At 40.0% G+C, this 26,395-nt stretch overlaps 1 protein-coding gene and 1 pseudogene across 1 annotated transcript in view; one reads left to right on the forward strand and one right to left on the reverse strand.

The window, feature by feature from the left end:
• Window positions 1–26,395, forward strand: part of luzp2 (leucine zipper protein 2) — a 171,154-nt gene that overhangs the window by 116,317 nt on the left and 28,442 nt on the right. The window contains exons 6-7 of the mRNA XM_061813989.1: window positions 737–799; window positions 17,436–17,498. Of these exons, the coding sequence (XP_061669973.1) occupies window positions 737–799; window positions 17,436–17,498 (126 nt within the window). The remainder of the gene's footprint in view (window positions 1–736; window positions 800–17,435; window positions 17,499–26,395) is intronic.
• Window positions 20,123–20,241, reverse strand: LOC133498714 (5S ribosomal RNA; annotated as a pseudogene).

Consider the following 26,395-nt stretch of genomic DNA (forward strand, 5'->3'; position numbering starts at 1 on the left):
TTTTTTCTTTTTTTCTATTTCACAAAATCTCATAACACAAATAAATGTTAGTATTGACTCATCTTGACTCACAACATTAACACTGTAGCTTTATTTATGGGGACTTGAGATGCTGCAATGGCACAAACAGGCCAATTTCATGCCAGCTCAATAGCCTAAATTGCTGGTCATAATAAAAATATATAAACAGAGGTGTGTGGGTCAAAACTGTCCTGTGAAGGTGTGCTTTTTAATCTTATGTTGCAATGTCTGCAGTTCGATTTTTTCTTTTTATATTGTGACTTGGTAGAAACAAATATTGGAACTATTGCCATTGTTTTAATCTCCCATACCTTTTAAGGGTCGCTATATCGGAGAAAAGCCCTTAGAACAGTTTTTCAACTGCTTAACCCATTGTGACTTCAGTAATTTAGAAAATTACAGTTTCAATGCATTATTTTTTTCACAACTCATGTACTCATTTACAGAGTCTCCATGTTTTATTTTTCTCTGACATTTTGGAGCATTATTTAAGCTCCTTTTGTAACCCACACATAAGCTCTTGCATCAGGGAAGAGGGCACTCCAAATGCTCCTAAAATCTATTCTGACATTGAGAGGCATTCAAGCACTCACTTTTGGAGTTTGAGCGCACCCTGAGAAAGCAAGGTCCATTGAATCGTAAAATAACAAAACATGTAAAGGAACATAAACCACCAGACACCAATGTCATCATCTCCTCTCTCATCCTTTTCCAGAACAAGAGCTTGAAGAATAAACTATTGTCAGGAAACAAGCTTTGTGACGCTCATGCTGAAGAGGTAAGTACATGTGCAACTGAATCACAAAGAAACACAAAACATGCAAACTGCTATGCTGGAATGTAATTGTAATTGAAGCACATTCAGTTCGTGTCATGTGGATCCAACTATGTTTTGTCAGGTAGATTTCCCACAGAGCACAGTTTCTGTATTTTGAAGGTTAATGGATGAATAATTTCACTTTGTTGTTGTCATTTTGCTTGTGACAGTGCTTACTCTTTTATAATAAGTTTGTAACAATGTTCATCAAGCCTTGTCTGATGTCTGGCATCATGAAGTACAGCAGATACAATAGAATCTTCAATTTCGGGGGGTTGTGTCTCAGCTGATGGAGCAGGTCGTCCACTGACCATTGCTTCATACCAAGGTGTTCAAATCCAAGCTCTGACTGTCAGTTGTCAAAGTGTCCTTGGGAAGGAAAATGAACCCTAAATTGCATCCTGTTATAAACATTGTAAATAAGAAACTGTTCTCAATTGCCTTACCTGTTAACAAAATGAAGGTACTCAATTAAATTTTAAACATGGCATTTTGATTGTACAAGATGATATATTGTGGGTACTGTGCAAGATTTGGTAGACCAAACTGTTATTTGTTTGTAGGTGTTTGAGCTCAGGGTATGCAGTATTCCCTTGTCCATTTGCAGTTCATTGTGTGCAGTCCCGAATACTTTTTTTTTTTTTTCATAATGTATTCGAATTTTTGGGAGTTAAATTACTTACCGTATTTTCTGGCCGACAGCGTGCACTCACAATCACACCTGGTGGAAATTTACAGTGTCAAATTCAATGTTGCATGTTTTTGGGATGTGGGAGGAAACCAGAGTGTCTGGAGAAAACCCACGTAGTGTGTGGGTTTGTGATACGTGTGAACAACAATGCGTCGCCAAATGAGCCCCATACTCTTTTGGGTTAAAGAGATTTCGTTTGACTTTCCTGCCCCAATCATTGGATGGCTGACCTTTCACAGATACCGTCGAGGGTTCTTTGACGTGTGATGACGTCTTGTCCCTCCTGTCATCCCTTACGGACTGTGCTTGTGCCCTGAGACAGCATGTTATGTTCATGACTGATCAATTGGCAACCCTGCAGACACCGGGCCATGATGCTTTGCCTGCTCTGTCTCAGGTGGATCGCTTTTCTCGGGAGAGGATGGATCCTGTCATCTCCAGGGTTGCTCATTATGAGTCTGGTGTGTTATGTGACTGAAGAGTCCCTGGTAGGATAAAGGGTAAAGTTTGTAAAACAGTGCTGAGGCCAGCCATGATTTAAGAATTAGAGCTGAAGATGTGAGCAGTTTGATAGGATTAGAAATTAGCTCATTAGCGGCACAGCCAAAGTTAGATATTTTGGAGACAAGGTTCAAAAGAGCAGATTCCGGTGGGTTGGACATGTCCAGAGGTGAGAGAATGAGTAGATTGGTAGAAGGGTGTTGAGGTTGGCGCTTCGAGGCAAAAAAGTGAGAGTAAGACAAAAGAGAAGGGTAATGGAAGTTGTGGGGGAAGACATGAGGGCAGTTAATGTTAGAGAGAAAGATGCAAGTGACGGAAAAAGATGATGCATTGTGGTGACCACTAACGGGACAAACAAAAAGGAAAAGAATAAGATGAAGCGATATAAAGGAAGATGAATGTTTATCAATTACACCAGTTTTACAAGTTTATCAAGATCAGAATTTTGTGGATACAGTAAGTATACACAAAATTGAAATTACTTCACAAATGTGTTTACACTTATGCACCCAAAATTAATTTAAATAAAATCGGGTGTCATGGTGGAGATCTGGTTTCAAGATCGGCCGAACAGTTGTGGGGGCCCGGGTTAAAATCAGGCCTCACCTGTGTGGAGTTTGCATCTTTTGTCCATGCCAGTGTGGGTTTTCTGCAGGTATTCCGGTTTCCTCCAACATAAAAACATGTGTGGTAGCTTAATTCAAGACTAAATTGGCCATAAATGTGAATGTTAGTGGGCAAATGGCTATTTGTTTGACAGTCATAAAATGACATTAAAGGCTTTTGATGTTTTTGATTGTTTGTGTGCCCTCCAATTGGGATATGACCATTTCAGGGTGTACTGTGCCTCTTACCTAAATTCAGCTAAGATAGACGCCAGCACACCCGCAAGCCAAGTGAGGAAAAGCGGTTTGAAAAATGAATAATAAAGCATCTCTAAATCATTTATACAACTCCAGTAGTCACCAACTAAGTCGCATCGATTAAACTGTCCTACTGTACTCTACATATTCTAGTGTAACAATTTCTACTATTTTCAGAAGTCCAGTGACTCCCTGTGGCAATCTTTTAATGAGATTATTCTACTCCTAAAAGTAGCAATTTATACACGTATGGTAGTGGATCAGCATTGTATGTGTTAAGATGAGACATTAATGCTGGCCATTTTTTTTCAATGTACATATTAACATATCCGATCTTTATTTCTGTTTCACTACTTTACTTTGACATTGACGCCCACATTTTGTAAGTAACTGTCCTACCATTTGGACTTTTGGTCAAATATTTCCACACGCTTATAGTGTACAATTGATGTGTGTTTTTGATTAGAATGACTTTTTCTCATGTTTGGTCAAGTTTTACTGGGTCACAACTCAGTTGTGTCAAACAATCAGCTCTCTCCTGCCACTTGTGGCTTGTCCAGGTGTGTCACTGACTGTCTTCTCAGTCTGCCTATGTCTAATTTGATGGTTTCTTCATGTCAGAAACAGAATCAGCTTTATTGGCCAAGTGTGTAAAAACCCACAAGGAATTTTTCTTCAGCAGTTGGTGCTGCCCTGGTACGACAAGCTGGAAGAGCTGGTGGCCAGAACCTGGAGGGTCCGTAAGGATCTGCCCTGCTCTGGACCTAGTTCGCGTTGCGTGCATGTCTTCAATAGTGGGTAGAGAGGTGCCAACAATCCCTTCAGCGGTTTTGATTGTCCGTTGAAGTCAGAGTTTGTCCTTTTTTTGTGGCGGCCCCAAACCAGGCTGTGATGGAGGTACATAGTACTGATTGGATGACCGCTGTGTAGAACTGTCTCAGCAGCTCTTGTGACAGGCTGTGCTTCCTCAGAAGCCGCAAGAAGTACATCCTTTGCTGGGCTTTGAGGATGGACTTGATGTTTGTCTCCCACTTCCGGTCCTCTGTGACTGTAATTCCCAAGAACTTGAAGGTCTTGACAGTTGACAAGACAGTTGGACAGGGTCAGGGGCAGCTGTGGGGAAGGATGCCTCCTGAAGTCCATAATCATCTTTACAATCTTAAGAGTGTTCAACGCCAGGTTGTGTTGACCACACCAAAGCTCGAGTCTCGCCATTTCCTATCGATATGCAGACTGGTTGTCGTTTTTGATGAGGCCGAAGACCATGGTGTTATCTGCAAACTTCAGGAGTTTGACAGTTGGATGCTACGAGGTGCAGTTGTCTGTGTAGAGCGAGAAGAGCAGAGGGGAGAGGACACAACCTTGGGGTGGTGATAGTCTACGTTGATGAGGTGGTGTTCCCAAGCCTTACTTGCTGTGCCCTGCTTGTCAGGAAGGTGTAGATCCACTGGGAGAAGGCAGGTGAGACACTAAGCTGGAGATGTTTGGAGGAGAGGAGTTCAGGGATGGTGGTGTTAAACGCAAAGCTGAAGTCCACAAATAGGAGACTCCCATAGCTACCCTCGATGTCGAGATCTTCAATGATGAAGTGCAAGCCCATGTTGACACCATCATTTGCAGACCTGTTAGTTCAATAGGCAAAGTGCAGTGGGTCCAGCTGGGGACCTGTAACGCTCTTGAGGTGGTCCAGACCAAGGCATTCAAAGGACTTCATGACCACAGATGTCAAGGGAACAGGCTTGTAGTCATTAAGACCGGAGACTGCTGCTTTTTTGGGGACCAGTATAATGGAACGTTTGAAACAGGTTGATACTTCACACAGTTCTAGAGACCTGTTGGAGATCTTCATGAAAAGAGGAGCAAGTGTGTCTGCACAGATTTTGAGGCTGTATGGGGACACAAGGTCTGGGCCCGATGCTTTGTTGGTCTTTTTTTGTTTGAAGATCCGTTTAACGTTGACGAGTCATGTTTGCAAGGGGTGTTTCCCCATATTTAGTTGTTAGTTTGAGATCTAGTTTTTGAACTTTGTTCTGCAACTGGCAGGCAACAAGTTCAGGGTGTACCTTGCCTCCTGCCCGGTGACAGCAGGGATTGGCTCCAGCACCCCGCGACCTTCGTGAGCAGCTCTGAAAATGGAAGGACTTTGTTAATTTAGTGTTTGCTTCCACATGGTAGTCCTCTTTTTGAAAATACCACAAACCTTGACAATACACTCTACTGTGACAATTGACAAAACATGCCCAATGTGTCGTGAAGCAACACAACAGTTATGTTGATGTCTGTTGTACCTTGAACACTTCTATGCTAAATTGAGTTTTAATTGGCGTATGATTTCTGTCCATGCATTATTGGACACATTCTAGCAATGAAGATTGAGTTTTACTTTGCATCGCTAACCCCGTTGCTCACTGCCAGTCCCGTGGGCATATTGGTGTCATTTCTTTTTTTTTTCTAACCCGCAGCGATTTGAAGGAAACAGCAAATGTTAACTAGGATTCTCATTCACAAACAACTCTGTGCAGGCTTTTGGAGAATTGCCTTTTTTGGCAACTCATAGTCCTGAGATGGCAGCCTACGGGTGAGTCAAAAGTCCTATGTAAATGGGCCAGTTGGAAGACTAGATGCCAAATACACAGCTTACTGACAAGATGACTTCAAACTTAAAACATTGATGTGGAGTACCAAAGTCAACTGTTCCAACCCAAATAAGAACACAAGTGCAGTGGAATAATGCAGTAGAAAAAAATCCCAGCCTTACTTCTGGTTTGATAGTGTAAGTAATTTGTAAGTTCTTCAAAATCATGCATAAGAACAGAAGACAATGTAAATTAATGAAGGTGAGCACTTTTGCCATTGCTGCAAGTGGTTCTGTCTCCTCCTCAAGCATGGCAAAAATACATGATTTATGTCTTGTTTTGGCTGGCAACCAGTTTAAGGTGTACCAGGCATCCTGCCTGAAGTCACCTGGGATAGACACCAACATACCTGCGACCCTAGAGAGTAGAAGCGATGGAGAAAATGGATGGATGGACAGTGTCTTGGTGATACTAATAGGGCCTACTCTGTGTAACCCCTTTTATAAAAAGGAACGATTGTTTCGATTTAATGTACATGTATTGTGATTCCAAGCATTTCTAGTCATGTCGAAATTTAATACAGTAATATAACGATGAATGTAATTGTGTTTAAGGACGATTTATTTAACAATACAGGAAACCTCTGTTATAAGCAAGTGCAAATACAGTGGTAGAAACACCTATTAGCCTATTTTCTGGTCTTGTCCAAATACGCTGCTCAAAATACCCATTAGCCTCTTTTCTGCTCCAAACCCTCAAGTCAAGGATATCTGAAACATGTAGCTTTTCCAAGTCTTAATCACATTTGTAAACTTGAAGATCTGGCGAAGGCCCGGGAGAAAAAGCTGGAAAGACAACAAAGATTATAAGGCCATAATTTGAGCTTCCAGTTTGTCATTCAGTCCAGAGCCAATGATTCTCGAGCCAGGAAACATGATTTATATTCTTGTTTCTACTGAGAAGCACATTTTTTTTACAAAAGATTTAACAAACTCTGTCTTTTGAGAACGTTAGGTCAAAATATGGTGGGGTAGGGATAGTTATAGTACGTCAGCTTTGGAATGACTTCAGACTCCTGGTACACTTCAACTGAAAAAACTTTGGGACCTGACTTTGACTAACTGTGCAAATATTGTATTCAAGCAACACTAATATTTTGTTTCTTTTCGACACTACTCTCACTTTGGGCTTTCGTTGCAGTATCAACAAATTAAAATTCCCCTCACGTGATTTTTTTTAAGAGATTGCTGGAGTTTTTCTTCTCTACTATCTCACATCTTAATATCTATGACCGAGCTGTGGTCATGGCCAGTGGTTCACTGTCTGTTCAAACCATTCTGTTAACTGCTTTCTAAGCCAACAGAGTTCTTGAAAACAAGGAGTTTGAAGTGATGTGCTTGAAATCCATCCCTCTGTCCATACATCCATTTGCTATGGCTCCTTTTACTCATTTGTGTAAGGTTAGATAACGTTGTTTATGCTTGATTTAGATTTGGTTAGAGTGGGTTGGCTGCTCACAAACACACACGCACACATGATTTAAACCATTAATAAAATGAAAGGGCAGTAACACAACAATGACAATGTCTCAGACATAAAACGGATAAAAATGAACTTTAAAAAAATAAAAACAAAAAAAATAATAAATCACCATTACAGGGGCAAAAAGTGTGGCACAGAGTAAAAGGTAAAGGCAAATACAGGTCTGACAAGGTCAGCAAAAATAAAATACATCGATAAAGAGAGCTGCAGCGTCAGAAGTTAAGTTTATTTCATACCTAATTACTGCATAGCTTTCATTGTTTTAATGGCTGAGTGATGCTGGTCAGCTGGATGTCAGGGGCATTGCCAGGCCACTGCCATGTGCACACCTCCTCACTGGCTCTAATTATGCCATGTATTTAAAGGTCAAGTGTCATGAAATGGATGATCTTTGGTATATTAATGAAAAACCCACAGCCAACATGTTTTTTTCCCCCACCACAAAACATGATTTTGACGTATACAACCTTTTGTAACTCCCACCATGAAAATCCTATCGAGGGATTTGTTTTCGTGAAGAAGCAGGAAGTGACGTACAGGACAGAGGTGCCCCCTAGTGGACTAGTTTGTTTCCATTAGTTTTACCTCTGGGAAGGTAGCTCGTTGTTCCTTCATGTTAGCCAAAATGCCGGCTCATTGCATTGCTGGACATTGCTTGAACCCTCGGGAGAATGGATTTAGCCTTCATAAGTTTGAAAGAGATCCGGTTCGATGTGAAAAATGGATTCCACGGGTGCAGAGGACGAGAACTTTGTGGGTTCCAAATAACAGGTAGGCAGTAATGCGACTCTGTTCAATATGTACTGCGGCGGCTTTGAACATACCCACCGCTCAGCTCCGCCGCGGAAGTGAATAGGACGGGATGCGGTTTGGCCGCGATGGCATATCATCTGAATATGGCTCGAAACAATAGTGTAATATTGCCCTGAGGGCTTGAAACCATTGTGTAATATTGGCCCGGTAATTTTGTGTTGTGTTCTCCTTTTCGAAAAGAGCTTCCGTGTCAGAAGGGACGTGTTCGTCTCCCATAGTTAGGATGTACCACGTGTTTTCATTTGTGAATGTCCAGGTGACGTCACTGACGGAGGACGCAGCTAATATGGGGACCTCTTGGATATCGTAGAATGACACTTCTGCAACTTTGCGCATGGATGACGCGCTCTCTGCTCACATTTATTTTTTCGAATAGACATTGAAGTGAATAATGTTATATGTATTTTTCATTCCAATGTCTATTTTAGAATGTTTATAGGGATGACACCCGGGCTTTAAGCCTTGTGTGTTGTATTAGTAGTTGCCGGTTTGTTGTATGAGATTGCATTAGTCTGCATGAGTATACAAGCTTCTTGCTATGTATTTCTCTCGTCACGGCTAGTGTTCCTGTGCCACCACAGCCAAGTCTAGTTAAGTCTTGTTTTTGCCTAGTATTTAGAACAACAACTTTTTCATATTTTTTGGACCTTGCCTTTCGTCACACCTTTTTGTGCCTTTGCCTTTGTTGGACTGTCCTGTGCATGACTTCTACCTGGAATAAAACCATCCTCGAAATGCCTCTGCCTCAAAGTCCTGCTTTTGGGTCCTCTCCCATGTCTCATGTTCGTGACACTGCATCTTATTGCACCAGACAATGGACACGATGTGAACTGCAGGCTTGACTGATGGTCATCCAATCGCTGTCTTTTAAAACTGCACATTGTAATGCTATAAACATCCAGCTGTTCAATGTTGAAATGATCTAAGTGATCAAAATATAATTACATAAAAACAGTGATACTTGCATGTTGTTATTTTGGGCTAAATTTATGGACTCCAAAAGTTCAACCTACAGTATATACAAGCCCTTAAGAAATTGTTTGTGCTAGAATGTTATAATCTGCACTTTAAGCAAGAAAGATTTCCCCATAGAGCTTTAGCTACGTTTTAAAAAACAAAGCTTTTGATGAAATCTTAAATCACCTCTTTGAAGTCATGGCCGAGAGCCGAAATGAGGCTGCATTTTTTTTTTAAAGGGTCTTAGATAAACTTTTCAAGCACCAGCTTCCTTTGTAACATGCAGTAGGCCAACATTTGGAGGCTTTGTCAGTAAACTGCTTTATATGCATGTACAATGTAGATTGCAGTAGTTACATGTTAATATGGTATTTTGAGTCGATTAAATGTCTTTTATTAATCAGTATTTGGCCCAATATCTCCAGTTGTAAACAACCAAACAAATTTTTAAAAATATAGTGGTTGTGTTTTTAGGAATGTATTTTCAAAATAGCTTCTGACATATTCTGGTCTATGCTGAGCTTCAAGTGGACATCGATGAGTGTTACCAAGTTTAATCTAAGGACAAATTTATATCAGTTATTAAAACTAACATAACTTTCTAAAAGTGTAGTAATTGAGCTACTGTAATGAGATTAGACTCATTAAAAAAATTTGCAACAATAAAGCATGTAGTCAATAGTCCTGCTGTGAAACAACTTTGCAAAGGGGGGGTTTGAAATGAGAGGCAGAACATGTGCCTCTACAAACTGTGACTTTGGATTTAATCACTTCAACTGAGTAAACATAATTCTACATTATGGTGCCTCACATTTCAAAAACACTTGAATGAGCCATTGAAAATTATTATGTGGCATGGCAAATGGGAACAAAATATGACTCAGACTGAAACTAACAGCTGGCATTTATATATTATCATAGATGTCTAATGTTGTCTAAGTTGTTTAAACTATTGCTAATGAGAATATTTTCAATCTTATTTTTCTGCAGTTTACCCTATTTCCTCTTTTGAGGAAATTAAAAGTCTGATTCCCACTGAATCACGTTAACTCAGTGCAGCATTTGTTAACATTTGTACAAGCAAATCGGCTTAAGTATTCATAATAAAGACCAATGCATTCTTCATTTGGAAGGAATTAGTGTAAAGCACCCAAGCATTGGTAAAGTACATTTCAGTTTGATGCCCTAAACTTTGATTTGTGGCATACAAGTCTTTTACACGACATGCTTCTTCAACAATAATCCAGGACTTCACTTATAGTTGAGGAAAAAAAGCAGAGTTAGCTAACTGTGAATTGACAGCTTTTGGTTCATTACAAAAATATCATCTAACCTTTTGGAAACATTTGGCGAAATCCTCAAGGGAGGCATCTGACACTGAAAAAAATAAGAGTCTGAGTCATACAGAATTTTGAGGAAAAGGGAAGGATAACAGGCATTACACCTGCCATTTGAAGGGTTGCATTTCATATCGGTATGAGCATGGATCAATTGATTGTTTCTTCTTTGTGAAATATGTTACCTTGAGGTGATTTGTATTTGAAAAGTCTTGCATCAGCGAAATCTCATGAACTGAATTTTTCTTACAACACCATACATTTATGGATCCTACTGTGAATGTGGGGAGGAGTTGGGCAGATATGTGCCTGAAATGCTATCTGAATTTGATTATCCCGCTGATAGTAAAAATATCCTAATTAAGGTACTGAGATACAAACTCCAGTGTAGTCTGGATAAATGATAGAAAGAAAGGTGCCACTGGCCAAATAAAGCGAAATTTCTCTTACTCGAATGTAAAGTCAAGTAACCCTAACCAATATATAGATTGTGGTAAACAAATCATTTGAGTGACTTACTGCACTGACCTGTGATTGGACAAACCCAAAGTCACAGCAACAACAATATACTGTTACAAAGTTATATTGAAGAGAAAGTGTGCAGTAGCTATATGCTCAGTCTCTAGCACCTTTGTGAACATTGTCTTTTTGTAGTTCAATTTACCTCAATCATAGATTTTACCATTTTGTCTAAACTTTTGTTTAGCTGAGATAAGATTTAAGGAAGGGTGTGACCAAGAGATGAAAGAGGAATTCTCAAGGCAACTAGATGAAGTATTTCTGAGCATCCCAGACAGACAGACAGAGACAGACAGACAGAGACAGAGAGACAGAGAGAGAGACAGAGAGAGACAGAGAGACAGAGAGAGAGGTGATTGGTCCAGATTTGTAATTGACATGTTGGTGAAGGAAACAGAGATAATGACGAAGTTATGGGGAAGCACACTTTTTTCCCCAGAAGAGATAGGACCATAGGGTTACCTACATGAGCACAGGTAAATGACATTTTGCTCAAATGATGTAATCTGAAGGAGGTTACTGACTGTAAGGTAGTGGTAGAGGAGAGTGTAGCTCGACAGCATATGATGGTGGTGTGTGGGATGACTCTGGTGGTGGCGAGGAAGATTAAGAAGACAAAGGTCAAGCAGAGAACCAAGTGGTGGAACCTGACAAAGGAAGAATGTTCTGCGGTCTTTCGGAAAGAGATGAGACAGGCTTTCGATTGACAGGATGAGCTCCTGGAAGACTGGACTACTACAGCCAAGGTTATCAGAGAGACAGGCAGGAGAGTACTTGGGGGGCCTTCTGGTAGGAAAGGGGAGGAGACTTGGTGGTGGAACCCCAAAGTACAGGAAGTCATACAAGGAAAGAGATTAGCTAAGAAGTGGGACACAGAGGACTGAGGAGACGTGAAAGGAATACATTGAGATGCAAAGGTAGAGATAGCGAAGGCGAAACAAAAGGCATATGAGGACATGTACACCAAGTTGCACATTAAAGATGAAGAAAATTATCTCTTGGCCAGACAGAAGGATGTACAGCAGGTCAGGGTGATTAAGGATAGAGATTGAAATGTGTTGACAGGTGCCAATACTGTGATAAATCGATGGAAAGAATAATGTGACAAGTTGATGAATAAAGAAAATGAGAGAAAAGGAAGAGTAGAAGAGGCAAGTGTGAAGGACCAGGAAGTAGCAATGATTAGTAAGGAGAAAGTATTGTCACTCATGAGGAAGAAAAATGAAAGGAGTTGATCGTGATGACGTAGGTGTGGATAAATGGAAGCATTTTGGAGAGGTGGCTTTGGAGTTTTTCTCCAACTTGTTTATCAGAATACTTACGGTTGAGAAGATGCCTGAAGAATGGAGGAAAAGTGTCAGTTTTTAAGAAGAAAGCTGATGTGCATTGCAGTGGGAACTATAGAGGAATAAAGATGATGGGCCACAATGAAGTTATAGGAAAGAGGAGTGGAGGCTAGACTCAGGACAAAAGTAAGTATTTGCGAGCAACAGTATGGTCTCATGCCTATAAAGAGGACCACAGGTGTATTGTTTTTGCCTTGATAATGTTAATAGAAAAAATACATAGGTCAGAAGGAGCTACATTGTGTCTTTGTAAACCTAGAGAAAGCCTTTGACAGAGTACCAAGAGAGGAACTGTGGTACTGCATGGCAAAGTCTGGTGTGAAATGTGTTAGAATAGTTCAGGACATGTATGAGGGGGCATTTTTTCATTTGATTAATATATTTCAGGACGTGTTTGGCACCATTGATAATTTATTGTTTGGAGAGATGTGGGAAGCATCCAGTTTCTATAATGTACCCCACAATAAAATTAGTTATGACCACAAGAGCATATCTGTCATTGTAAACTGGATTGAATAATTCAGAGACCTGAAATAACTGGATTGATCAAAATAAAATGTACTTCTACTTGGTGGATTATGGCCATCCTCCCTCATCTGACAGGCTCAAGCAAGTACAGCACATATACTACTTTAAAAAGAGTAATCTGTTTGAAGCCAGTGGGCGGTCGAGCAGTTTTAGGATGCTATTGCGCTCCTGCTGAGTTTTAGGCAGACACGCAGTATGCTGAGAAAGCCTAATCATTACAAATTTTGATGAAAAATATAACTTTTTAAAAATGAGCTTGCATAATAGTCACTACAACAAATGGTAGTACTGAGAGTTATTTAGGTACAGTGCTGAACAATTGTCAGGATCAATTGACCAGCACAAGGACATGAGTCAGGCGTGGTGAATGAAATACAGATTATGCTAATAATTCAAGAAATTTATTTAGTCAGAGGAAAACGGTCATTTATAACAACAGCTCTCAATATCATACTGTATAGACAGTAGTGCAGTTTTACAGAACTTTAAACCAGAGGTGGGACCAAGTCATACTTCTGCAAATCACAGGTCTCAAGCCTCTGCCCTCAAGTCCCAAGTCAAGACAGGCAAATCTATAGTCAAGTCGCAAGTCCTACACGTTGGATTTTGAGTCCTTTCATGTCATTTTACCCACCCCCGGGTTGGTTTTCTCCTGACACTCCAGATTCCTCCCACTTCCCAAAAACAAGCATTAATTGGACACTCTAAATTGCCCCGAAATGTGATTTTTGCGCGGCTGTTGTCTGTCTTCATGTGGCTTGCGACTGGCTAGCAAACAGTTCAGGGTGTACCCTGCCTCCTGCCCGATGCCAGCTGAGATAGGCTCCAGCACACCTGTGACGCTTGTGAGGATAAGCAGCTCGGAAAATGGCTGAATGAATGAAAAAAAATACAACACAATTAACATTCAAAAGATGAAGAAAAAACCTGCTCCATGGATTTTAGCGTGTATTTTTTTAACATAACCCCCCCCCCCAATTAAAAAGGGGAACGCTGTAAATAAAATTCTTATTGTTACTTTAACTTCACTGTGTTTCTGTGTATGTTAACAGTGATTCTTGAAATGTCAACCTAGTTTGGCAGTCACATTTACTGGTGATTTATGTTGTTGTATGTTGCTGGTTTTTTTTTTCTTTATGTGGTGTGTGAAAAAATGACCTCTTGGTCAACTCCTCAACCAGTGTGCCCAACATGATGTTAACTGTCATTAAAAAAAAAAAAAAAAAAAAAAAAAGAATATAATCAAATACAGCAAGTTATTAGTTTCTTTTTGGTTTGGTCAAAGTTGCAAGTCTTTTCATTGTGGGTGTTCAAATCCAAGCCTTTTAATATATTGTACTATCAAGTCTAAAGTCATCAAATTTATGACTCGTCTTACTCGAATCCAAGTCATGTGATTAGACCTCTGTTGTAAACTATGACCGCAAGAATATTTAACATAGTTAAATTTCCATCTCTCTTTGATCACCATTATCTTTCCAAAGTCATATTAATGTTCTGTAATGGATTTTATTCGAGTTGTGTTGATGATGGTGACTGAGAAGTACTGTTATATTATTCCAGGAATTCAACTATTAAAATCCTTATCTTGACCTCCTCAGATGCAACATATCTAATGCATATATCAAATTATACTCCAATTCATCTTTGTCAATCAGATATATTGTAATGTAGAGTGTAGATTTTTGAGAAAATATTCTGTTTTAAGATTTGATTATATGTATTGGAAAGTGTAGGTTGTCTAAATACATTGTACTCCAACATCATACAATATTGCTAATCAGACAATCAAGGTGGACTTGACCCTATAGTTCTCTTGCGCAGAAGAGGTGCTTGGAAGGATTTATTGAGTAAATTATAGGACTATGTTTTGGCAAGTGCAGCATATTTAAAGATATAAATATTTGCAGTCCTTTGTCAAGTTATCTTGCCACTGCGGCTTGCTGCCTCTTAAGGTAATGTATACTTGTAGCATTTTATAATAGCTTCAGATTAAATCATTTTATTAATTAACATCTTTCCTTCACCCGGGCCAGTGCAAAACAATTAATTAAATTAATTGTGGGGACTATGAAAGTCAATTTTTATTCTTTGTGCTTAATTAACATTGACCTGGCATTTCAGAAGCCATATGTCCACTAAGAAAGGACATACTTCTTATGGATGCTTTGGAGACATGAAAAAAGTAAAAGCAAAACAAGAGTTATTACTAACACACTGTACAGTGGAACCTCAATATAACAGAATGTTAGGGACAAAGCCCTTCCAATATTGTTGATTGTTAGAGCATTGGGAACTTTCTTTTTTTTTTTTTTTTTTTTTTAGCCCAAATGCACCTATATGACTGTACAGTACAAAATGATTTATTTGTGATCGTTCCCTAAAACAACCAGTACAGCACAATATTATTGTAAATAATTTTTTGAAAAGCTTGAAAAGGTTTTAAAGTTTCACATTATATCATGACTTACCATGGTGACATTGTTGATATACAGTACTCATTATAGGCCGGTCACTTTCATGAAACGTGAGGATTTTGTGTTTCCTAGTTCAAAATCCATTTCCAAAGATTGAATGGCTTGAAAGAAAAAAAAAACCTGACTATACCAAAACTAATACCAGAGACTTGTGTTTTGTATTCCTCACACACACACACACAGATACATATACATACACTAGACAATAGATTGAACCATGAACAAGTCAATGCCCCATACTCAACATGGTGGACACAAAGGCCCAGGAGGCATGTCTTTTAGAAAACTTGACATGTGCTGGTTTAAGCAGGAGAACCTTCAGTGCCATGCATGATTTCAAACCATGACATCTTAGTGTATTACCAACACTCACCTTGGAAACGGTTGTCCCAGCTCTTTTCAGGTCATTGTCCTAGTCTTGTTGTGTAGTCCTGGACTGATTCCTCACCTTTCTAAGGATCAGTGAGACCCCACGAGGTGATATCATGCATGGTACCCCACTCTGATTGAGATTGAGATTGATCGTCATGTTTAGCTTCTTCCATTTTCTATTGATTGTGCCAACAGTGGACCTTTTTTCACCAAACTGCTTGGCAATTTCTCCGTAGCCCTTTCCAGCCGTTTGGAGTTATACAGTTTTGTTTCTGGTGTCTTTGGGCAGCTCTCTGGTCTTGGCCATGTTAGAAGTTTGAGTCTTACTGATTGTATGGGGTGGACAGGTGTCTTTATGCAGATAACGAACTCGTGCAGGTGCATCTGATTCATGATGATACATGGAGTGGAGGTGGACTTTTGATGGTGGACTAACAGGTCTTTGAGGGTCAGAATTCTGCCAACCAGTTCAGGGTGTAACCTGGCTCCTGCCCATTGACAGCTGGAATAGGTTCCAACACTCCCTGTGACCCTCGTGAGGATAAGCAGCAAAGAAAATGGATGGATGGATATACAGGAAGCAATATTTCATTTTACTCTTTCTTTTTTTTGCCTTTTTTTGCAATGGCATCACATTGTTTATGTTCAGTATGTCTACACAACCAAGTTCTATGAATTTCTCTTTCTTGTATTACTGTACTTTCCCAAAATGTTTAATATCATCGAAAAGTTTCTCTATTTCTATAATTCCACTTAAAGAATTAAACTTGAATGCATCATAGAGTCATGGCTCACAATTTAAACACATTGAAGTAGACTGTTTATTTGTTTATTTCAATACAAGTTTGTCTTCCAACTGATAAAATCCACAGAATCCAAAAAAAATTGAATAATATAAAGATACCACCATTTACTTCTCTTTTTTGTGGGAAAAAAGAAGTCTGGTTCAGATTAAATCATACAAAATATAGTACTTTCTAAATGATGGGTTAATCCTTAATACTTGGTTGGGAATTCCCTTTACTTTATTTGATGTGCCCTGGCATTGTGGAATTGTGGCAGTCTGCCTGACATTGCCTGGGTGTTACGGAAGCCCACATTACCTTGATGCTTGCTCTATGTACGTGTGTGTGTGTTCACCTGTGACTAAAAAAAAAACAAAGCACAGAGTCTCTGTCGCCGAAAGGCACTGGTGCAGTCGGTGAGTGGTACAATTGCAGCATCCTTTTAAAAATATCCATACTCTCTTTTATTCTCAGTTCTTCTCTTGTGTTTGTGCCTGTATGCATATTTTTTGTCAATTATAAATAATACGCTGCAGTTTATCAGATGTGGTGGATCAAAACCTTATACAGGGTTGTAGTTTTTGTGTCGCAGTGTATTTTTAGATGACTCCTTTGAGTGGAACAAAGTCCCAACTGAAATTTTCCGTGATGGTCCATTTTACTGTACAGTGTGCGGCTCAAGATATGGAGTCCTTTTCTGGTGTGCAAGAAAATGAGAAGGAAAAACAGTCTTGTAAATTTATTCACCTAACAACATCTTGTGAAAATATTTTATCCTAAACGATGACTAGGACAAAGCCCCTGGGGTCTTTGCTCAGCCCCATGTTGTTTTCTCATGTCATGAACAGCTTTTATGATGGACTGGTCATGGTACACAAGCAGCGGCGAACATTCAGCTACAGCAGCACAGCCAGTCTCTGTGTTAGATGTGGCAGCAAATACCAGGTTGGCATTTGAGTTTTGCTTACAGGCAACAGATGGTTGTCACCAAGGAACCTTCATACCTGAGGTGGTGGCAGCACTATATGTGTGGTGAGGGTGATAATTTGACAGTGGGCATGAAGCCAGCACGTGGCTGCAACACTGTTTGGTTTGTCTTTGCACTTCACTGAAGGGGAGTTTTGATATTTTCCTTCTCACAGTGAGGCTGCTATTGTAGCTGGAAATTTTGCCCTGGGAACACTCACAAAGGAGCCCTCTGCTGCAGCTGTCAGAATCCTTCTACGTGATCTAAAACCAATTTTACAATTTGAATGAGCTAATACTTATTTTCTTATCTTTCTCTTGCAGTCCAAAAAAATCCAGGCTCAACTGAAAGAATTGCGGTATGGGAAAAAGGATTTAATTTTTAAGGTAAGCTCACACTGAAGGGTGGTTCGCTTTAAAGCAGCTCCACAGCAGAGCTAAAGAAGCATTTCAGACCACCATGGAACAATAGTTCCATCGCAGGTGATACTGCAATTAATTTAGTTACCAATTACAAAATCCTTCCTAGCAAGGCAGTCAATTGCACAGTCCATTGACCAGACCTCAGTCTTTATCTTGTTGTCCCTTGTTAATCCCTGTAATATCCTTGCCATCCTTCTCACTTGTGGCTTGTATGTTGATAAGTACTCATGAGTTGGTCTTTAAGATGCAAAACACCACGAATTATTATGACATACATTCAACAGGAAGTGCATATTGCTGAATGTAATAATGGGGTTCCTACAAAATTGCTAAAAATAATATGAGGAAGTCAAGCGATTGACACAAAATTCTATAAAATTAGCGTTGATTCTCTTGCCAGAATATACTAAATGCACTTTAAAGTGTGGGTGACATCCCTATAAACATTCTAAAATAGATATTGTAATGAAAAATACATATAACAGTATTCACTTCAATGTCTATACGGGGAAAAAAAGTGAGCGGAGAGCGCGTCATCCATGCACAAAGTTGCGCGATTGAGTGTCCTTCGACATCCAAGTGGTCGCCATATTAGTCGCGTCATCTGTCCTTGACGTCATCGTCACTTCCGCCGTTGAAAACGCGCAGTGCCTCCTACTATGGAAGCCAAACAACAGAGATATTCGGATTTTTTCAACGCCCCTTCTGACACAGAAACTGTTTTCGAAAAGGACAGCACCACACAACCGAGTGAAGTTACCGGGGCACTATTACACTATTGTTTTGAGCCCTCAGGGCAATATTACACTGTTGTTTCGAGCCATATTCAGATGATATGCCATCATGGCCAAACCGCATCCCGTCCCATCCACTTCCGCGGCGCAGATGAGCTATCGCGGCTCATCGCAGCCGGCCAGTGTGGCTTATGGCGGAGCCGAGCGGTGCCGCTTTGTGTTCACAGTCAAGCGGGCACGCTTCATGCTCGCACGTGACTGAGTAACGCATTCTCGGCTGGGTTCTTCAGAGCCGCCCCCGTCGCAAAGCCCGACTCGCAGCCTTCGCGGAAGATGTGACTGCCAAACGCGGCACCTCAGCCGGTGTGGCTGAGTTTCAGTCCGCCGTGCTATATAAGGAGGGGGTGGAGCCGAGCTATGTTGCAGGCTGAGTGAGACATTGTCGGCTGGGCGACACATTTCATACACGGATCTTTTGTTACGTTATGAGAGAGACGATTACGTGGTCCGCCCCAAACAATTTTTTTCTTAGTAGCTGTATACACACCTACCTGTTATTTGGAACCCACGACGCTCTTATGAAGGGTAATTCCATTCTCCCGAGTGTTCAAGCAATGTCGAGCAATGCAACGAGCCGGAATTTTGGCTAACACGAAGGAACAACGAGCTACCTTCCTGGAGGTAAAACTAATGGAAACAAACGAGTCCATGAGAGGGCGCCGCTGTCCTTTACGTCACTTCCTGCTTCTTCTCGACAACAAATCCCTGAGAGGATTTTCATGGCGGGAGTTACAAAAAGCTGTATATGTCAAAATCATGTTTTGTGGTGAAAAAACACATGGGACCATATTGGCTTTGGGTTTTTCATTAATAATATACCAAAAATTATCCATTTGACGACACTTGAGCTTTAAGTAACATTATATTCCAATTTGTAGTGTTAGATTTGAGGAATCACCATATTTTGGTATGTATTAGCAAAGGGGCCGGCACGGTGAAGCAGCTGGAAAGTGTTGGCCTCAAAGGTCTGAGGTCCTGGGTTCAAGCCAAAGACCCACCTGTGTGGAGTTTGCATGTTCTCCCCTGCATGTTTTTTTTTTCTGGGCACTCCGGTTTCCTCCCACGTCGCAAAAACATGCAACATTAATTGGTCACTCTAAATTGCCCCTCGGTTTGATTGTGAGTGCGGCTGTTTGTCTCGATGTGCCCACAATTGGCTTGCAACCGATTCAGGGTGTACCCCGCCTCCTGCCTGTTGACAGCTGAGCTAGGCTACAACACTCCCCGCGAGCGACCCTTGTGAGGATAAGCGGCTAAGAAAATAGATGGATGGTTGGATTAGCAAACGGGTGAAAATCAGGTCATTCCTCGATACTCGCAATTTTTCCTTCTGACTAAACTGCTCAGTTTTTGCGCCCCAAAAAAGAGTTACGCGAGCATTCATTTTGCAAAATCGATCATCTTTCATTGGAAAAATATATGTAAGTTATATAAAAAAGGTTCAACAGATTTTATTTTTAGAACTAAAGGATAAAACACTGTCCCAACATTGGTGTAATATCCATCCATCCATTATCCAAGCCGCTTATCCTCACAAGGGTCATGGGAGAGCCGGAGTCTAACCCAGCCAGCTTCGGGCAAAAGGCGGACTACACCCTGGACTGGTTGCAGGGCAGATATCAACACCATCACTGAGTGGGAATCAATCCCATGGTTCTTCTTCTTTTCCTTTCGGCCTGTCCCATTAGGGGTCAGCACAGCGTGTGATCTTAGATGAACGCATATTTGTTTGGCACAGTTTTATGCCGGATGCCCTTCCTGATGCAACCCCTCTGCATTTTAGCCAGGGAGAGAAGCTTACAGCACCTGGTATTTCCAGGCGGTCTCCCATCCAAGTACTAACGAGGGCCAAACCCCCTTAGCTTCCGAGATCGGATGAGATCGGGCATTCTCAGGGTAGCGTGGCCGTAAGCCTGAATCAATCCCACGCTGACCGCACCAAACTCAGGCGTGTGTACCACTAATCCATCAGTGACTCCTATCGGTGTAACACATCCTATTGAAAGTCAGACCTTTATCACAAGAGTAGTCATTATGTCACGATACTGTCTTTGGGCCTCATGTGGCTTATTTAGCAGTTGAACTAAAGGAAAAAAATAGAAAATTTGAGTCTAACTGCTAACTAAGCCACCAAAGAAAGTGTTTCACTCTATTATACTTTACTGAAGTAAATTCTTTCATCACGGTATTCTTTTTTTAAAATTTTCATTCCTGATTTTGTCGGTTTTATGTAAAATAAACTAATAAATAGTTGAAGTTTAAAATTTGGGCGCTGAATCTATAATTCATGGATGTTTAACTTTTTGAATAAAAGTCAAAATGTTTGGAAAGTGTCTGTAGTGTAATAAATAAAATAGTCACGTTTATGTGTATAGCCCTTAATCAGAAGAGTCTCAAAGGGCTTCAGAGGCCCATACATGAAAAAGACTGACGACATCCCCTGATCTAAAGCCTCCAATCGGGCAGGGATAAACTAAAAACGCCATTTAGGGAGAAAACAAGCAACCTTGAGAAGGAACCAGATATGGATGGGGATGTCCTCCTTTAAATATGACCAGGCTGCAATGGAGTTGATTACACTAACTAGTGTTTTTGTTAAATAGTACACATAAAAATAATTCTGTCATTTTGTGAGCACATGTGTATACGTATAGCAAAACATATTTCTTTCTCCAGGGCTTCTTATAAATAAATGAAGAGGACTCAAAAACGTGCCCTGCGAATGACTAATGATAACTCCAGGGCTGATGCTGCCTCACACCCTAACTTAACGGGAAAGGCTGCCGCTAGTCCATTGTGCTGAGGAAAAGCGCTAAATGTATAGATAGATTGCACAAAAACTGAAGCCTTCCCCATTTTTCTGACTGAATGTCCCGTCTCGTATTTCTATTTTTAACCTTGAATGATGGCTGTGCAGTATTAACTGCTGTGGGTTGTGTCACCTTTTTTAAATTGTTGATTCCAAATTGCTTCACATTGTCACTTATCCAAAACAAACTCATCACTCAGTGTCATCCATATGTTCAAGGCACCTTAAACAGAATAGACTGAAAATATGACAGACCTGATATATAAATGTTTTCTTGTATTATTTGGGGGGAAGCCATGTATTTTCCTAGCATGCTTTTAAATCTTATTTGTATTCCCTGTATGCAATGATTGAAAGCCTAGCAGGGGACGACGTAGCACATGAGATGAGAACCCAGGGAAGAGTCACTCAGGATCGGAAATGTCATCAGGCTCACATGGGATATGTCAGTCAAGGCACCTTGACCGCAAGGAAATTGAATTTGCTGTTGCAGCTGTTGAATTACAGCAAAATGCATTTTATGTGGTGACTGCAGACAAAAATTACAACTGCCGCACAATACTGGCAAAAACTTCACATATTATGAACGCTCATTACCATACCTAGGCACACACTGAATGGTGGGAACAAGAAAATTGAATTGTTAGGATGCCGTGATGTAAACGCATCTGTCTCATAACAGTTTTGTTTTATTTTCTCTGGTAATTTAATTTATAAAATTCAATCACTTAAATGTATTTGTAAAACACAAAAGCAAGAACAGGTGATGTACAAGAACCATTAAAGGGATTGCATTGAAGATAAGGGGGAGAAATAACAAAATCTATATTTTGTCTGAGCCTTGAATACATCCATCCATCCATCCATGCATTCATCCATCCATTTTCTTAGCCGCTTATCCTCACAGGGGTGGCGGGAGTGCTGGAGCCAACCGAGCTATCAACAGGCAGGAGGCGGGGTACACAGTCACACTCATGATCATACCTCGGGACAATTTAGAGTCTCCAATTAATGCATGTTTTTGGGATGTGGGAGGAAACCGGAGTGCCCGGAGAAAACCCACGCCGGAAAAGGGAGAACATGCAAACTCCACACAGGCAGGTGTTGAACTCTGGTCCTCAGAACTGTGAGGCCAACGCTTTCCAGCTGCTCCATCGTGCCACTAATTGTTTGACAATAAGGGGAAAATATTTTGATATAATACCTACTGTACAGTATAATTAAAGATTAGGACATTTGATGAAAATGTTTCATGAATTCTTTTACTTGGAGAACAACTAGAGACAAGCAGAATCTGGCAGGCTACGGCATGTTGAGATCTATCATAGCGTCACAGAAGAAAAAAAATTAGGACATAATTCAACCTCTTGTTTGCATCTCAGCAACATCGCTCACTCCAAATTCAAACGCTTTGGTTTTGTTGTTGGCCAATACTAGCATTAAACTTGAGTTCACTTGTAGCCTCTGAACATGCCTTCAGTGTTTCTCACTGACTGAAATGAAAGAACGCTGACAATAAATGACAATATTTGACATTATTAGCTAACCTGCTTTGGTAGCTCTACCACAGTCACCGCAGTGCTAAACAATAAACACAACACACAGGCAGGTTCGTCTTCACTTGTTCACTGTATTATTATATAAAAGCCCTAAGAGGAACTGCCCATCCGAGCAGTGCAAAAAAAATGAAGAGCCGTTACTCTGGAAGTCCCCATTCAACTTCACCCTGAGGCTATTTATTCACTGGCTTTCAAATGTAAAAGAAAACCGGTGGCTTGATGTAGTCGTATGCCTCATCTAGCAAAATGGCTTGTACCTGGTGACCCCACACCTCCATAATGGACAGACACAAAAATATGGAGCTTTGAGTCACTAACCCTGAAAGTCAGCATTTCTGGGTCAGTCACCATGTACCTGCATTTCTCAGAGGGCTATCTGCTGATGATGCACAAAGCAATTGCTGTAACGGCTCTCTATAATGCAACACTGTCACATGCAAGCGTACGCGCACATGTTCTTCTGTTGCCCTTTAGAAGTAATACTGAGAGGAGGCTGGAAATTTGTGTGCTTGTTAGACAATCCAAACTGGACTCATTATTTAGCAGATCGTGCTTGCACCGTTTCATCTGACATACTGAGCAACATTTTGCGTTGTATTATCTGCTGTGATCATATGTAAAAATATTGTGTATGTTCCCTTCTGCAGTATCGTATTTAAATGTAGTCTGTCACTTTTCTGACAACAAAAATATAAAATGTCACAGACTTCTTTGAAATACGGCAATTGAACATGTTTTTTGTTGTTGTTGGTTTTTTTTGTAGTCACCATCTGCATTGCTCAAACGACATTCGTGTAGTATCAGGGAATATGAATTCTTTTCATTTGCCGTGGCAATATTTTTTACAATTCATTATTCCACACTGAACCTCAGACAAAAATAAATCCATTTTTGAGAGTTGACCCCTGCCCTCGTCTGTCATGGTATGACTCACATCAGGCCTATTTTAACCATTTTAGTTGAACCGGTGAGTCGGAAACATAATTGTCTTCATTAACATGATGATTAACATTTTGTGTGCTGAAACTGGCATTATAATAAGATGAATTTTGAAAATATTGATTTTTTTTTACTCAATACCAAAATAACGCTATGTAATAGGTCATTCAAACCAATAAAAAGTAAATAAGTTTCTTTCAGCTGGTCCCTTTCGGGGTCACGACAGCGTGTCATCTCAGATGAACGCACATATGTTTGGCACAATTTTTACACCAGATGCCCTTCCTAACGCAACCCTTCTCAGGGAGTGGAGGCCCCAGTGGGATACGAACCCACAACCCCTGGTTTACCAAACCACTGCTCTAACCACTGAGCTATGGGGCCTCTCATTCAAATCAATACAGTGTGTCAAATATTTGTTGGCTTTGCAGGCCTTAGCTATTTCGACCATGGTGAATATTTTGCTTCATAAAGCGAGTAAAAGATAGTTAATAAAAGATAATGATTCAAAGTAGACTACCAAGGTCAGTTTTAGTTCTGCACCATCTGAATGCTTATTATCACAATTTGTTCCATTGTAATGGGAAAGGAAATAATAATGGGATTCAATTGGCTCTTGTGTTGATTGGCTTTTTGACAAAGTAAATGCCCTTTGTGATTGTTTTTTAATTCAGGGACTGAACTTGAGCATTGATGATAATTATGGTTCTTGTTGGTGGTCTGATTTAAAACATTGCACTGTAATACATTGGAGAGTAAAATATTGAATTTCTCAGAGACATGTTCTTCATGTATTATATACATGTATCTGGTAAAACACCAAGTTCGCAAACCCTTAATTCACTGGTTGCTTGTTTATGACTTTACATTCTTGTTTAGAATTAGAATCACCTTGATTTATCATTGTATATCAAAAACACACAATTAATTTGTCTCCGGTAGTTGGACATGATCTAGTAAAACAACAGACAGTCAATTGACAAAGAATACATTTGAGACCTAGATAGATAGATAGATAGATAGATAGATAGATAGATAGATAGATAGATAGATAGATAGATAGATAGATAGATAGATAGATAGATAGATAGATAGATAGATAGATAGATAGATAGATAGATAGATAGATAGATAGATAGATAGATAGCAATCCTCAAATCCTCATTTTAAATACCACATAATGCAATATATTCATCATTCACACCATACATATAATAAACAATTTGTGAATACTCATAAATATTTAAAACTTAGCTAAAATTATTTCACAGAAAATAGACACTCATTATTTTGACTGAAATATTTGAAGACCAGAAAATATATTTAGGCTCTTACATTAATTGCTATCACTGTTCTTGATACAATAATCGAAACACAACTCTATAAGTATATACATATACATCAGAGTTCAGATATTCAAAATATCTCTTAGCCCCGTGGACAAGAAAAAGACAAACTGGCTTTAAACTATATACAATTATTTTCAGTCTCTTGAAGAAGACATATCTTTGTTACAGGCCGACAAAGCTCATTAGTCTTAGTCTTGACTTTCACTTGATGAACAAACCTGTTCTTGTCAGGGTAAATTGCCACAATTCTTATAAGTGGCCAGGAATTTCTGGGTGATGTATCATCCACAACAAGCCCCATATTGCCAACACAAAGATTTCTTCCAGGCGTCGACCATTGTTGACATTCTTGAAGCTGTGTGAGGTATTCTTTACACCAACGTTTCCAGAAGACGTCAGCCAGACTTGCTTTCATCTGCGGTTAACATACTGATCGTCCTTACAGAATACTCCTGGCGGCAACTCTGGCTTGACCTTGAGCAACATCAGATGATTAGGTGTCAAGGCCTCTGCATTGTTGAGCTATATTTATTATAGCTTCAGCCTCACAGAACAAGTTGTGAAGACCTTCCTCTTCCAACAACTGTTTTCTCACTCTTACATTTAGAATCTTCCTAATTGAATGGATGAGTCGCTCCCAACTTCCTCCATGGTTGAACCTGCGGGAGGATTGAAATTCCACTGAATGTCCCTTTATTGCAAATGCTTTTCGAGCTTGCTGATGTTCCATTCTTTGATTGCTTTCTTCAATTCATTGTCAGCCGACTTGAAGTTAGTCCCATTATCCGAATACATTTCTTTGACTTGTCCTCTTCTGGCGATAAAACTCCTGACTGCATTCAAGCAAGAATCAGTGTCGAGTGAAGATGCAACCTCTAATTGCACAGCTCATATTGCGAGGCATGTAAAGATAACACCATACCTCTTGATTTGATCTATTCCTCTTTTTATCATGAATGGGCCAAAAGAGTCAACTCCAACTCTTGTAAGCGGCGGATCATCAGGTAAAACCCTGTATTTCGGTAAATCTGCCATAAATTGTTTTCCAGGTTTTCCATTAAGCCGTTTACAAGTAGTGCATTTGGACAATAATTTTCTGATGGCCCCATTAGTCCCAGGTATCCAGAATAGTTTAGCCAACATATGATTCCGTCCAGCATGAGCCACAATATCATGGATGTGTCTCAATACAAGTTCTGTAATGTGTGAACTCTTTCGCAAAATGGCTTGTTGCTTTGAATCTAAGAGCGTTGCAGCTCGGCTCAGCATTCCACCCACTCTCATGAGTCCATTTTGCACTACTAGACTCAACTTGTACAACAAACTTCCTCTCATCACTCTCCTATCCTTCTCAATTGCCAAATTATCCTCTGCAAAGTATTGTTTTAGTAGTACTTTACAATCTCTATTT

This window comes from Syngnathoides biaculeatus, chromosome 3 (genome assembly GCF_019802595.1).
Source record: "Syngnathoides biaculeatus isolate LvHL_M chromosome 3, ASM1980259v1, whole genome shotgun sequence".
NCBI classification, from domain to species: Eukaryota; Metazoa; Chordata; class Actinopteri; order Syngnathiformes; family Syngnathidae; genus Syngnathoides; species Syngnathoides biaculeatus.